General features: G+C 39.3%; 1 protein-coding gene across 1 annotated transcript in view; it reads right to left on the minus strand.

The window, feature by feature from the left end:
- SPG11 (SPG11 vesicle trafficking associated, spatacsin) overlaps positions 1-12726 on the minus strand; it is a 112640-nt gene that overhangs the window by 24062 nt on the left and 75852 nt on the right. Inside the window, exons 20-27 of the mRNA XM_037054510.1 lie at positions 12065-12131; positions 9185-9350; positions 5979-6184; positions 5424-5532; positions 4144-4303; positions 3022-3294; positions 1995-2195; positions 905-1012 (exon numbers count right to left, since the gene is read on the minus strand). Coding sequence (XP_036910405.1) covers positions 905-1012; positions 1995-2195; positions 3022-3294; positions 4144-4303; positions 5424-5532; positions 5979-6184; positions 9185-9350; positions 12065-12131 — 1290 coding nt within the window. The remainder of the gene's footprint in view (positions 1-904; positions 1013-1994; positions 2196-3021; positions 3295-4143; positions 4304-5423; positions 5533-5978; positions 6185-9184; positions 9351-12064; positions 12132-12726) is intronic.

Genomic DNA, 12726 nt, shown 5'->3' on the forward strand with positions numbered 1-12726 from the left:
GTATTTGACCACAATAAAAAGTAATACTAAAAAAAAAAAAAGAAGAAGAAGATACCTATTAGGGCCCCAGCCACAGAGAGTGATAGACCAAGGAAATTAATGCCCTTATTTTCTGTGATTTAGAAACCTCAGGAATATTTGAATAACTGATTCTGTACTTTCAAATAATAAATAATCTTCATTACAGTTAGGACCAATGTGATTGAGGGCAAAGACATATTGAGGCTCCATTGTGATATATTTGTTGGGTAGAATCAGTAAGTAGTTTTGTCTCATTTATCATAGAGCTCTATTGTGGAAGACAAGGCAAAAGTGCCAAAACCCCAAGCAGAACTAAGGCACAGCTCTTTTCCTTTCTTATAAATTCCTTCCCCCCCCCCCCACAGAGTTAATTATTGAAGCACTATGTGATAAATAGACCTGAAACAAGTTTCTAATAAGTAAAGCCTCAAATTGACCACAAGGCTCAGCATCATTTGGACAGGGGCCACTAGAAGGGTTGATTTAAAAAAAAAAAAAAAAAAAGAACACCATTCACACTCAATGCTGCTGGAGCTATCCTGAATTGGTAGAATGTGGCTCATGCATCACCATACTCCTCTTCAGCATCCATAGTAGATACCATTAACTTCTTGCTCACTGAGCTTGGCTGCAGCATCAGGAAACTGATCAGTCATAGCACATTAGATGGAACCTCTGTCATCCTGGCAACGAGGTGCTATAAGCAGGGCCACTGCAACTCCTGCCCTGCCTCCCCATCCCTGGGCAACAGTACACATGACTTAGTTTGAATCATGCCATGTTAACAGCTATTCACCTGCTGCCACCTCCTGATGACTAGCAGACAACAGGCCACTCTAAAGAATTTCAAATCGGCAAGAAAGAGCATATAATTCTAACTTACAGTTTCAAGGGTCTTCTGGAACTCCAGTAGTTTAGCTTCAGCTTCCTTATAATTCTTGAAGAACATACAGAGTTCATACATTTCCATCATCAGTAGTAATGGGGAATCCTTTGAAGAAGAGTTTGAATAAAATGTAAAAATTCTGAACTCAATACTATTTTCTCACGAAAAATGCCAATATAAGAAAAGGTTAAAGTTAAAAGCATGCATGTTAAAAAGAAAGAAAATTAAGTTTATACTTCTTTTTCCTTTTGGAAAAAAGATACTCTGTTTAGGTATATCTACTCAACAGTCCATTTTCTGTCTATTCTATACCCAGTCCACTACATATGAGCAAACATGTTCCACTAATGGTGCTAGGAAACCTCTACATACACTTCTGGATAATGGGCTCTACTGACCTGCCAACCTACTGCTCCCTGTGGCATCAATCCATACAGTTCCATCACATCAATGGGAGATTTTTCAGTCAGGGGACAGGAGTTTGGGAATCAGAAAGCATGGATCTGAGCTGTAAGTGCACCACTTACTAAAATACTTTGAGACTCTGGGCATGTTACTTAAGTTCTGTAAGCCTTGGTTTATTCCTCTGCAAAATGAGGATAAGATCTCTTCATAATATCTTCATACGTATTATCTTTGTATAGAACTAATGTGAGAATTAGCTAGAATAATGTATACAAAGCACATTGTTAAATAAATGGCAGTTATTATCATTATTTGTTGTTGGCTAAAAAAGAAATCCAGGAATAGAAATAATTGAAAAAGTCAGAATGGGATATTCTAAAGTAATGCTTTTTTAAAAAAATTATTGATGGATTTTAGAAAGAAAAAGAAAGGAGGGAAAGAGAAAGAGAGAAAGAAAGAAAAAGAAAGGAGGGAAAGAGAGAGAGAGAAAGAGAGAGCATTGATTTTTGTTGTTCCACTTACTTATGCACTCATTCATTGGTTAATTCTCATATGTGCCCTGACTCGGGATCAAACCCACAACCTTAGTATATCAAGACAACGCTCTAATCAGCTGAACTACCCAGCCAGGGCTAAAGTAAACCTTTTAAACTCAGGAAAGAAATGAAGTGACTATTACTACCTTAAAGAAAAGCTGGAAACCTCTGATGAGAGTTTTGCTCTTCTGCCTTCTTAATAATGTTCTCCAGATGACTGAGAGATCCTTGAGGTCCCAGGTATGACCCTCCACAGAGCCCTGGATGTGTTCCATTGCTTCAGCTGCAACACTGGCCTCCACAGAAGTGATGATCCAAACACAGAGACAAGGAATAGCACTGGCATCCTACCATGGGATAAGGACTTTTCAAAATAAAATAACAACTGGGTTTGGATGACTTGATAGAGGAAGTCTACAGCAATGCTACAACTATGGATGGCTATTTCCTGTTCAGAACAAGTTACCTCAATATATTTGTTAATAAGGCTTTAAAAGCCTCCAAACATGAAACAAACTTGAATGAACAACCAACGGACTTTTGTAAATCATTCTGCAGACTCAGGGTGCAGTATGGCAGGTCAAAGCCCAGAGACTGAGAGGGTATGTGTGAAAGACAGGGAAGTGCTAAGTATAAGAAAACACAACTTCCCACCATAGAACTGCTGACCAAGGGACTGTCTAGACCACAGATGGCAAACACTAGGCCAACAGGCCGAACCTTGTTTTATCCAGCCCAGCATTTGTTTCTACCTGGCAGCAGCACTGAGCTCCCTGCCCCTAGATAAGTAGTTACATTTATGTAGCCCTAAAATTCCAATCGGCCCTTTAAAGGCAACCGCGAGGCTGATGTGGCCCCCAGAGCAAATAAGTTTGACATCCCTGATATAGACTATCCTTCTTCCTGGCTCAAAGGCTGTGGTGGTCAGTCTACCAAAGCATCCTTCTCTAAGACTGCCAACCAGGAACCAAGGCTCTGACCCTGAAAAAGTGCACTAGATGGCCTGGGTCCTAAGTTGGAGAAGCATAAAACATTGTAGTGACCTTGGAAACACATGTTCAAGCCTCAATATCATCATCCCTCCACATGCTTCCTGATTACCAGCCTCCCTATCCCTCCCCACTTTTTCTACTGCTCTCTGGATCCTTAACTGAGGCTTTTCATGATCCTCACCTGGAGACATGAAGCCAGGACACTAAGAATTGGGGCCTGTTGTTTCACTGCTTCAGCCAGAAGCCAGCACCAGGAGTTTGGCTCCTTTGAGCACTGGAGCAAAATTTCAAAGAAATCAGTTATCTCTTCTTTGTGTCTCTGGAGTTCCTGGGGGCAATTGCTGCAGACTTGATCACTGTCCATGCCAGAGTTGGACACTGAGGGCAAGTTCTCAAAAGCCAGCCTTAAGTGGTCTTGAAGGACAGGGCTAAAGTACTGGAGAAGAGATTTCACCTGGAAAACAGATGATTAAAACAGACAACCAAGTTTATTTTTTATTTTTAAAGATTTTATTTATTTTTAGAGAGAGGGGAAGAGAGGAATAAAGATATGGAGAGAAAACATTGACATAAGAGAGAAACATCAATAAGTTGCCTCTCATACACACCCTGAGAGAACCCACAACCCAGGCATGTGCCCTGACTTGGACCGGAACCAGCGACCCTTTGGTTTGCAGGCCCACACTTAATCCACTGAACTACACCATCCAGGGTCCAGTTGTCTATTGATGGGCACTTAAGTTGCTTCCTTATCTTGGCTATTGTAAATAATGCCGTCACGAACATAGAGGTGCACAGATCTTTTTGAATTAGTGTTTGGGATTTCTTCAGATAAATATCCAGAAGTAGAATTGCTGGTTCATAAGGTAGTTCTATTTGTAATTTTTTGAGTAACCTCCAAACTGTTTTCCACAGTGGCTGCACCAGTCTGCAATCCCACTAAGAGTGCACGAGGCAGATAACCAAGTTTCAATTTCAGCTGGAGCTGAAAATGTTAGAAAAAAATAGGCAAAATTTTTCTTTTTCAACCTCAATTGTGTCAGAGGTGACCATATATATTTACAAAGTTGTTTGTTGCTTCTGACTGAATTTCCATTTTGTAATCTGGAATCACAAAACTGTTCATCTCTTTAGTACTAATGTCTGTCCTTTGCCTGATGCCAACCCCCTGAAATTTTAGTAAAAACAACAGTATCATATCAAACAAAAGTGTATGTGTTCACAACAGAAAGAACACTATTTTTATTCTAAGAAGTGTTCCAATATCCTCTTCTTGAATAACTTGCAACAATCAGTGGCTTACCTCCTCAGGGTGGTAATTATGGACCTGGCTGTGAACAATGAACTGTAACCAATCATTTGCTTTGGCACATTCTCTAAGGTAAGCTGTGCTCAGTTTCACATTATGGAGCCTGCAGAACTGTACCACTAATGTCCAATGGCTGCTAGATTCATTGGATAACCTGTAATTGGGAGTGGAGAGGCAGAGAAAACAAACTTGTAAAATATTGCTTTAGTTTTAAACTAAAAATCAGTAAAAATTAAATAAATTTAATCACAGTATATTCTCTAAAAAGCTTTTTAACAAATAACAAATATTTATTAGACTGCTTTGAAAAAACAGAAAAGGACTCCTACCTATGACATATAATAGCTTTCTTAGCATACAGGTAGAATTCATTCCTTTTGTCAACCAAGTATCTGTCAAATTATCTACGTACAATCTTTAGGAGAAGTGAGAAAATAGTCACTCAAGAAATCTTCTGAGTGCTTAATTATATTTCATGATTCACTTTAGAAAATCAGAGCCCTGACAGCTGTCTGGACTTCCTCATTAAGGGGAGGGTACCTGTTCCTGCTAAAAGCAGGAAGCTGTTAAAAGCAGAGTCAGTGATAGGAGTTACAGAAGAATGGTGTGTTCCCACGGTCTGGCATGGCTGGGTCAGCCCCAGTGGGATAGCACAGAGGAACGACAGTGAAAATGTATAGAGCAGAGCAAAAGTAGGCTTACCGTTGTTCGTGTGGAAGAAATAGTACAATAATTAATAAATAATACAAGGATAAACTTTCATGTATTCACAACTGTAAACCTTCTTTTGCTGCACTCTGTATCAGGAGAGGGGCTTTTGTGGATACATGCTCACCTCAACTTTCTTTATCAACTGACATATGAGCAAGAAAAAATTAAGGATATCAGAGTTAAATTTTCTGCTATCCTTCCCACAGCCTCTGAAATGATTTCAACGTGTAACACTAAACAGACTTCCCTGACCAGTAGGGCAGTGGAAGACAGAAAGCTCCCCTCCAACTCTTCAAAACTCCGTCTCTTAAGAGGAAATCATTACCTTCACCTTCCTTTTACTGATAGTAAGATGCACGTAAAACCCATTATCCAAAAATAATAATAAAAAAAGGAAACCCCCATTATCCATTCACTAAGAATCTGCTATATGCTGGATGAGTAAGAAGATAAGGCCTAGGAGGACTGGTGAAACTCTCTTGAGATGTTGGCGGAAAGACTAGGCAAACACATGGGAACAATAAAGCTTGCTAGAAAACAGGTTGGGATTGCAACTTACAAACCTTTTTATTTCTTGTTGTTGAATGCTGTTCCACAGACCTTCTTCTAAGAGAACAAGCAACTCTTCTACCACTACCCTTTCACCCTCAGCCAGTTTAGAGAGTTTTTCAGCTATAAGAAACATAAACAAATTTGGTCAAGAAAAAAGGTAAGAACTAGGCATTTCTGTTTGAAAAGTGTGGTTCAGGGCCATTTCAGTATCCAATTAAAGGACCCAAGAAAGTGAGTTAAAGAACACACACTGCAGGAAAAGGGTGAAACAGGAAGATCACTGTTTTTCCCCACACCACTCACAAGTCAATGCCTTAATGCGAGGCCTGCAGGCTGCATGCAGCCCAGCATGGCAATGAATGCAGCCCAACACAAAATCGTAAATTTACTTAAAACATTGAGATTTTTTTATGATTATGCGTCACAATGTATTTACTGTGTGGCCCAAGACAACTATCCTTCTTCTAGTGTGGCCCAGAGACACCGAAAGGTTGGACACCCCTGCCTTAGACCTATTCATCTCAGGTCCTTTAAACAAACCAAGCCAGAAAGAAAAGGTGCTGTACCTAGAGACTCTCTGATAAAGCTATACTGAGCATCTTCGTTTGTACATCTGTAACTCAGAATTATATTGGCCACTTTCATATCAACTCTGAGCTTGAGGCTGTCGAGGCCAAGCAATTCTAAGAAACAAACACAGGCAGCTCCTACTGAAGGCACATGGAAGGAAGAGAGGCCTAAAACATAGGCTTCATTGCCCACTTCCTGGATCCTGAAAAAGAAAGGAAGCAAAATCGTATCAGCACATAAAAAATGCATCTCATCAGGAGAAGCAGACGGAATCACATCAGTGGTACACGGAGTGTCAGACACCTGTGATTTTTTGCTTCCTCCCCCTTCCCTTTTTGCATCCCTTGTACACATTCACTCAGGTTCTTGGTAGCTTTTATCTGTCTTTTGGCTCCATAGGGCCCCATTTCCTTATATTTTACCTTCTCCTAAAACACCTACTCACAGTCCAGATTATTTTGTTTCCAATTGCATCCAGGGAACAGGAAGTGACTTTTCCAAAAGATTGTCAACTTGTGATCTTGTCAATTATATGTACACAAACTACCAAGAAAATGAATGCCACTTAAAGTTTGACATCTTAAACCACATACATTTTCAAGGACTCATGTGTACTTGTATATGCATAGAAAATTTTGAGGAAAGACTCACAAGAAATGAACCATGTTCATTTACTCTGTAGAATGAAGATATAAGACAGGGAATTTTACATTTCATTTTTCACCCTTCTTGGCTACTTGAATATTTTCCATAAAAATGCATTACTTTGTTAATTATAAAACAAACCAATAATTTCAGGGGAGAGAGGGCTATAAGGAGATTAAAACAGTAATGAAAAATACAATAAAAATAAAAATAAAACAAACCAATAAAGTAAACCTAACAAAGATCTTAAATAAAGAATCCAGAACTTCCACCAAGATGGAGGCGTAGGTGGAAACACTGTGCCTCCTTGAACAACCAAGTTTAAAGACAACAAAGTTTTACTAACAAAAATGCCACCAAAACAGACAGAAAATTGAACTATACCGAAGTCTGACAACAACGAACCATTCAGCTAGACTGGTAAGAGGGGCGGAGTCAACAGCTGGCAAGCAGGGTCACGCAGGAAAAAATGGCCAGACTGACCCAGGCACCCAGGAGGCGGTTGGCAGATCCCAGGTGTGGGGTGGCAACGGGCAGACCCAGTGAAGGCTCAAGGAGGCTGGCTGACCCTGCTCACACATTTGTGCGCAGATAAACCAGGCAAAAAAAAAGAGCAGTGAGACAGACTGTGCAACTCTGGGCCCCAGTGCTGGGAATTAAAGCCTAAAAGCACCAATTAGAAACACTTTCGAGGGTTGAGGTGCTGGGAGAGGCTTCCAGGCTCACAGAGAGTTCATTGGAGAGACCCACAGGGCCCTTGAGGGTGCACAAGCCCACATATCTCGGAACCAGCACTAGAAGGGCTCAATATGCTTGCAGGAAGCAGCAGAGGGGACTGAAATCCGAGAGAGTGTGGAACAAGCGTCATTGCCCCTCTCTGATCCCACCCCCACACACAGTGTCACAACCCAGCAACTGAGTTGCCCCGCCCTGGTGAACATCTAAGGCTCCACCCCTCATATGTAACAGGCACGAACAGACCAAAACATTATGGCTCAAGAAGAAGAACAGCTCAAAGCCCCAGAGTCAATACTTTTCAGTGACCAAGACATAGCCAACCTATCAGATGCACAGTTCAAAACTCTGGTGATCAGGATGCTCACAGAACTGGTTGATTTTCGTCACAAATTAGAGACAAATGAAGGCTAAACTAATTGAAATGAAGGCAAATGCACAGGAAACCAATAGTGATGGAAAGGAAACTGGGCAGTGGACAAATCAAATCAAGGCAGTGGACCGGAAGGAAGAAAGAAACAACTAAACAGAAAAGAAGGAAGAAATAAGAATTCAAAAAATGAGGAGAGGCTTAAGAACCTCCACGATATCTTTAAATGTTCCAACACCTGAACTGTAGGGGTACCAGAAGGAGAAGAGGAAGAGCGACAGCGGAAAACTAATTTGAACAAACAATAAAGGAGAACTTCTTCAATCTGGCAAAGGAAATAGACTTCCAGGAAATCTAGGAAGCTCAGAGAGTGCCAAAGAAGTTGGACCCAAGAAGGAACACACCAAGGCACATCATAATTACATTAGCCAAGACCAAAATGAAGGAGAGAATCCTAGAAGCATCAAGGGATAAGGGGACAGTCATCTACAAAGGACTTCCCATCAGACTGTCAGCAGATTTCTCAAAAGAGACCTTACAGGCAAGAAGGGGCTGGAAAGAAGTATTCCAAGCCATGAAATCCAAAGACCTACGGCCAAGATTGCTTTATCCAGCAAAACTTTCATTTAGAATGGAAGGGCAGATAAAGTGCTTCTCAGATAAGGTCCAATTCAAGGAGTTCATCATCACCAAGCCCTTATTATATGAAATGTTAAAGGGACTTATCTAAGATAAAGAAGATGAAAAATATGAACAGTGAGAGGACAGCAAACTCACAGTTATTAACAACCACCCCTAAAACAAAAGCAAACTAAGAGGACAGCTAGATCAGGAGCAGAACCATAGAAATGGAGATCACACGGAGGGTTAGCAACAGGGGAGTGGGAGGAGGAGAAGGAGAAGGGGGGAGAAGGTACAGAGAATAAGTAGCATAGAGGGTAGGTAGAAAATAGACAGGGGGAAGGGCAAGAATAGTATGGGAAATATAGAATCTAAAGAACTTGTGACACATGGACATAAACTAAAGGAGGAGAAATGTGGGGAAGGGGGTATGCAGGGTGGAGGAGAATGACGGGGGGGAATAGGACAACTGTAATGGCATAATCTATTAAAAATATATATATATAAAAAGAATCCACAACTCATAGAATTCTCTCTTGGGCTTAATGGCAACATCCAGCAAGCTCCTGTATAATTTTTTTAAAAATAGGATTTTAAAATGTATTTATTATCTTTTGAAATATACTTATCTTTTTTCCTATTAACAAAAGTAACACACACCAAATGTCAAAAACTTGGGGTACAGAGAAATGCACAAATAAAAAAAATCACCATCCAAATATAATCACTGTTAACTCGGGTATACATGTTCCAGTACATTTTTTAAAGGCACATGTAAAACACACCGATATGCTTTTTATAAACACTACAAACTATGTTTTACATACTCACAGCTGTTTGGGTGTCTTGCTCTTAATTAAGTCTTGGACCAGAAAAGTACCAAATGCAAACGATGGCCGCCCATGATATAAATAATAAGCAAAATTCAGACGTTCCACTATAGCATATTTATTCACCAGGTCAGGGCTAGAGAAATGCGGGAGATGACCGGATGCATCTGAAGGGAAAGTGAAGCAATATTAATACTCTGTACCTCACCATGATTAATTGTAGACTTACACATGGAAATCTTAAGTCTGCAATGGTACAAGAAAACTGGTTGCTATAGTTGTTTTGTACCATTGTGTCACTCTGAACCACCAAAATATAACAGTTTTATTTTAATATGGAGAGATAGTCCTCATTTTATGCAAAAATGTGTACTGGAGAAGCGGCATGACAATTTATAAATTGTGTTTTCCCCCACTGAACTTACTGTAATTTCAGATGCTTTAATTTTATATTTAACTTCACAATGGCAGCAACCCTTTAGCTGCAAAATCTCTTCCAAATGTTTTTTTAACTCATTAATGCAGCTCGTTATGCAATGAAATTCCTACTTAACATATTTGTGTCTCCTCTATTTACCATGGCCAACCTACTGTACCATTCTCCAATAAACACCCCGAGAAGAACATCTTTTTCTCCATATTAATACCCTCCTGTACCTCCTTTAGTTATCACTAGCTGTGTTTCCTGATACTGTATGCATAGAGCACCGTATTATCTACATGTTGGTACCACCTTTCCAAGACCAGTTGAGTGACTCAGTTTAAAGCTCCTCTATGCCCATGAAAATAGCCAAAATTTTTCTTTTCTACTCTTAGAGAAATCTAAAGTCAGAAGATATCTAGATGTGAGAAGTTAATATGAAATAACCACTCCTGTCAAGCTCTAATATTTGTCTCTTAACCACTTGCTACCTATTTTAAGAATAAAGAGAGATAACATTCTGAACTATTAAAGGAACCAATTCTGGAAAACAGTGAATGTGTTCTCATTTTCAAAGTTCAACCCTTATTTCTTTTTAAAAAAAATTTATTTATTTATCTTTAAAGGGGAAGGGAAGGAGAGAGAAATATCAATGTATGGTTGCCTCTCATGTGTCCCCTGCTGGGAACTGGCCTGCAACCCAGGCATGTGCCCTGACTGGGAATCGAACCAAGGCTGTTTGGTTGTCAGGCCCACGCTCAATCCACTGAGCTCAATCCACCAGCTATTTCAGAAATAGCTCAAAGCCTATTTCTGAAATAAAGTTTTATCCTCTTATGGAATTCCAAATAAATTTAATATTGTGACTTGGCTCCTATAAAAAAAGATGAAAACCTCAATGGTGTCTTGTCATCTTATAAGCTATTACTTAAAAGTACACCCCCTTTAAGATTAAAAGTTGTCACATTACATGCCTTATCTGTATGTTTCTGAGATCACAGTAATTTTGTTAACTTATAATTCCACATAAAACTACTTATTCATTAAATATTTGCCAAATACATGTCAAGTGTATGGTACTTTCAGGTGCCAAATGAGTAAACTTAGGTTTTTTACTCAAATAAGACCCTGATTTTTTAGCAATTGGGATCTAGTGTGGAGATTGCATGTAAGAGAAAATTCTACCTGAAGGGAAAATTTTTTCTCTGGCCTGCCACAGAAGCAAAGTCATCATGCAGTTTCTTTACATTCCCTTTCAGTGGTAAATCACATAAAAAAGTTAGTAAATGTTCTAATTAAATACACTTCTACAATTTATGAATCTGTATTACTGTTTCATTTACTTTGTGCTTTATTTGTTCAAATATATTTTAAAGGTCTGAAAACCAGGCAGGGAACATGCACACCTTCAATTTCCTGTTTCCCTGGTATGTATCTACCTACCTACCAGAGTGCTCAGTCTCCTAAACAGAGGTCATGACCTTGGCTAAGGGATGGTGTTGTATGCTAAGAGCAGGACAGAGGATTCTTTCTACTCGCTACTAACTTCACTGAGATTAGAACAACTGTTTTCATTTGACAATGCAATAAGCACTACTTTATTCAGCACTCAACAAATAGTTATTGGACATCTCTTATAGGCCTGCAGTGGGCTATGGGAAATTTATATTTCAGGTAAATTCAATATACTGAAATCTGAATTTGTAAAACTGACACATTAGAATATTCATGTTTATGTATGTCAATAAATATGGGTTATATATCATGTGCTAAATACTAATTTGAAGCCAGCTTTAGAATAGTTTAGGTGGAGGCACCATAGGTAACATGATATTAAAGGCTAACTCTAAATGCAAAAAAAAAAAGAAACAAAAAGAAAAAGCAGTTTAAGAATGGCATATGAATGTTAACTATACTTTAAAAAAGGCACACACACACACACACAAATTTTTATGGTCTAGTGAGGAAGGCAATGTGTGTGTTATCTGGTGCTGACCATGTGCCAGAAACTGTGAGAGCTTATTAAGTGCCCTGTCTCCTTTCATTCTCAGTGTAACATGTGAGATGGCCACTATTATTAAGCTTCTTTTACATGGAATGAAGAGAGGTTCAATCACTTGCCCAGGGTCCTTACAGCTGTTACATGGCAGAGCCAGGATTTATCTAATGCCACAACATTCATGCGCTTAACCTTTATAATACTATATCACTAACAAAGGGATTTGGGGGAAAAATATAAACAGACAGGTACACATTTTCCAGCATGTACAGCACTAGTGACTTAATACAATGGCTTTCAACTCACAATATGTTTTCAATTTACTGGAATACACCTTCATTTATTTATTTTTATTTAATAGAAAGCAGTGAAAAAAACTGGATTGGCTTAACATAAATCAACTCCTATGGATCAGCACTGCTGAAATGCTTCCAAAGCAAGAAGTACCAATAATGACTTACCTCCTATAGCCAGTGTGTTGGCAGACTGCCAGCCAAACAATCTGCTAGGATCAAAGGGCAATAATGACTGTAAAAGGGAAAAAGTCAAATTGGAGTTAAAAGTTAATTGATTCTAAGAGCCCTCAGAATGGAGCTCAGCCAATAAGCAGCACACTTCAACCAGCTACAACATTCTTTTTTTTTTAATTTATTTATCTTTTTTTTAGCAAGGAAGGGAAGGTGGGAAGGAGAGAAATATCAATGTATGGTTGCCTCTCGTGAGTCCCCTGCTGGGAACTGGCCTGCAACCCAGGCATGTGCCCTGACTGGGAATCAAACCGCGATCATCTGGTTTGCAGGCCCACGCTCAATCCACTAAGCTACACCAGCCAGGGCCAGCTACAACATTCTTAGAAATCTATTCAGGCTACACAGGCCCCAAAATAAAACTAAAATTAACATGGGAAATTGTGCTTCCAAGGCCCACAACTTCTAGCTCCCAGCCCCCATTAATACTCTTGCAGATACACAATAAATAGGAAGCCTTTAATTGCAAGTACTTACATAAATGGGACGATTCACCTAGAAGTGATATCAACTTAAGATGGCAAAAATGGAACTCCTGACACCTAAATTAAATTTTTTGTATGCAAAATTAGAAAAAGCCGGCTCTAAAATTAAAC

The sequence above is a fragment of the Sturnira hondurensis genome, unplaced genomic scaffold, assembly GCF_014824575.4.
Source record: "Sturnira hondurensis isolate 20B ecotype Veracruz unplaced genomic scaffold, ASM1482457v3 Scaffold0008196, whole genome shotgun sequence".
NCBI lineage: Eukaryota > Metazoa > Chordata > Mammalia > Chiroptera > Phyllostomidae > Sturnira > Sturnira hondurensis.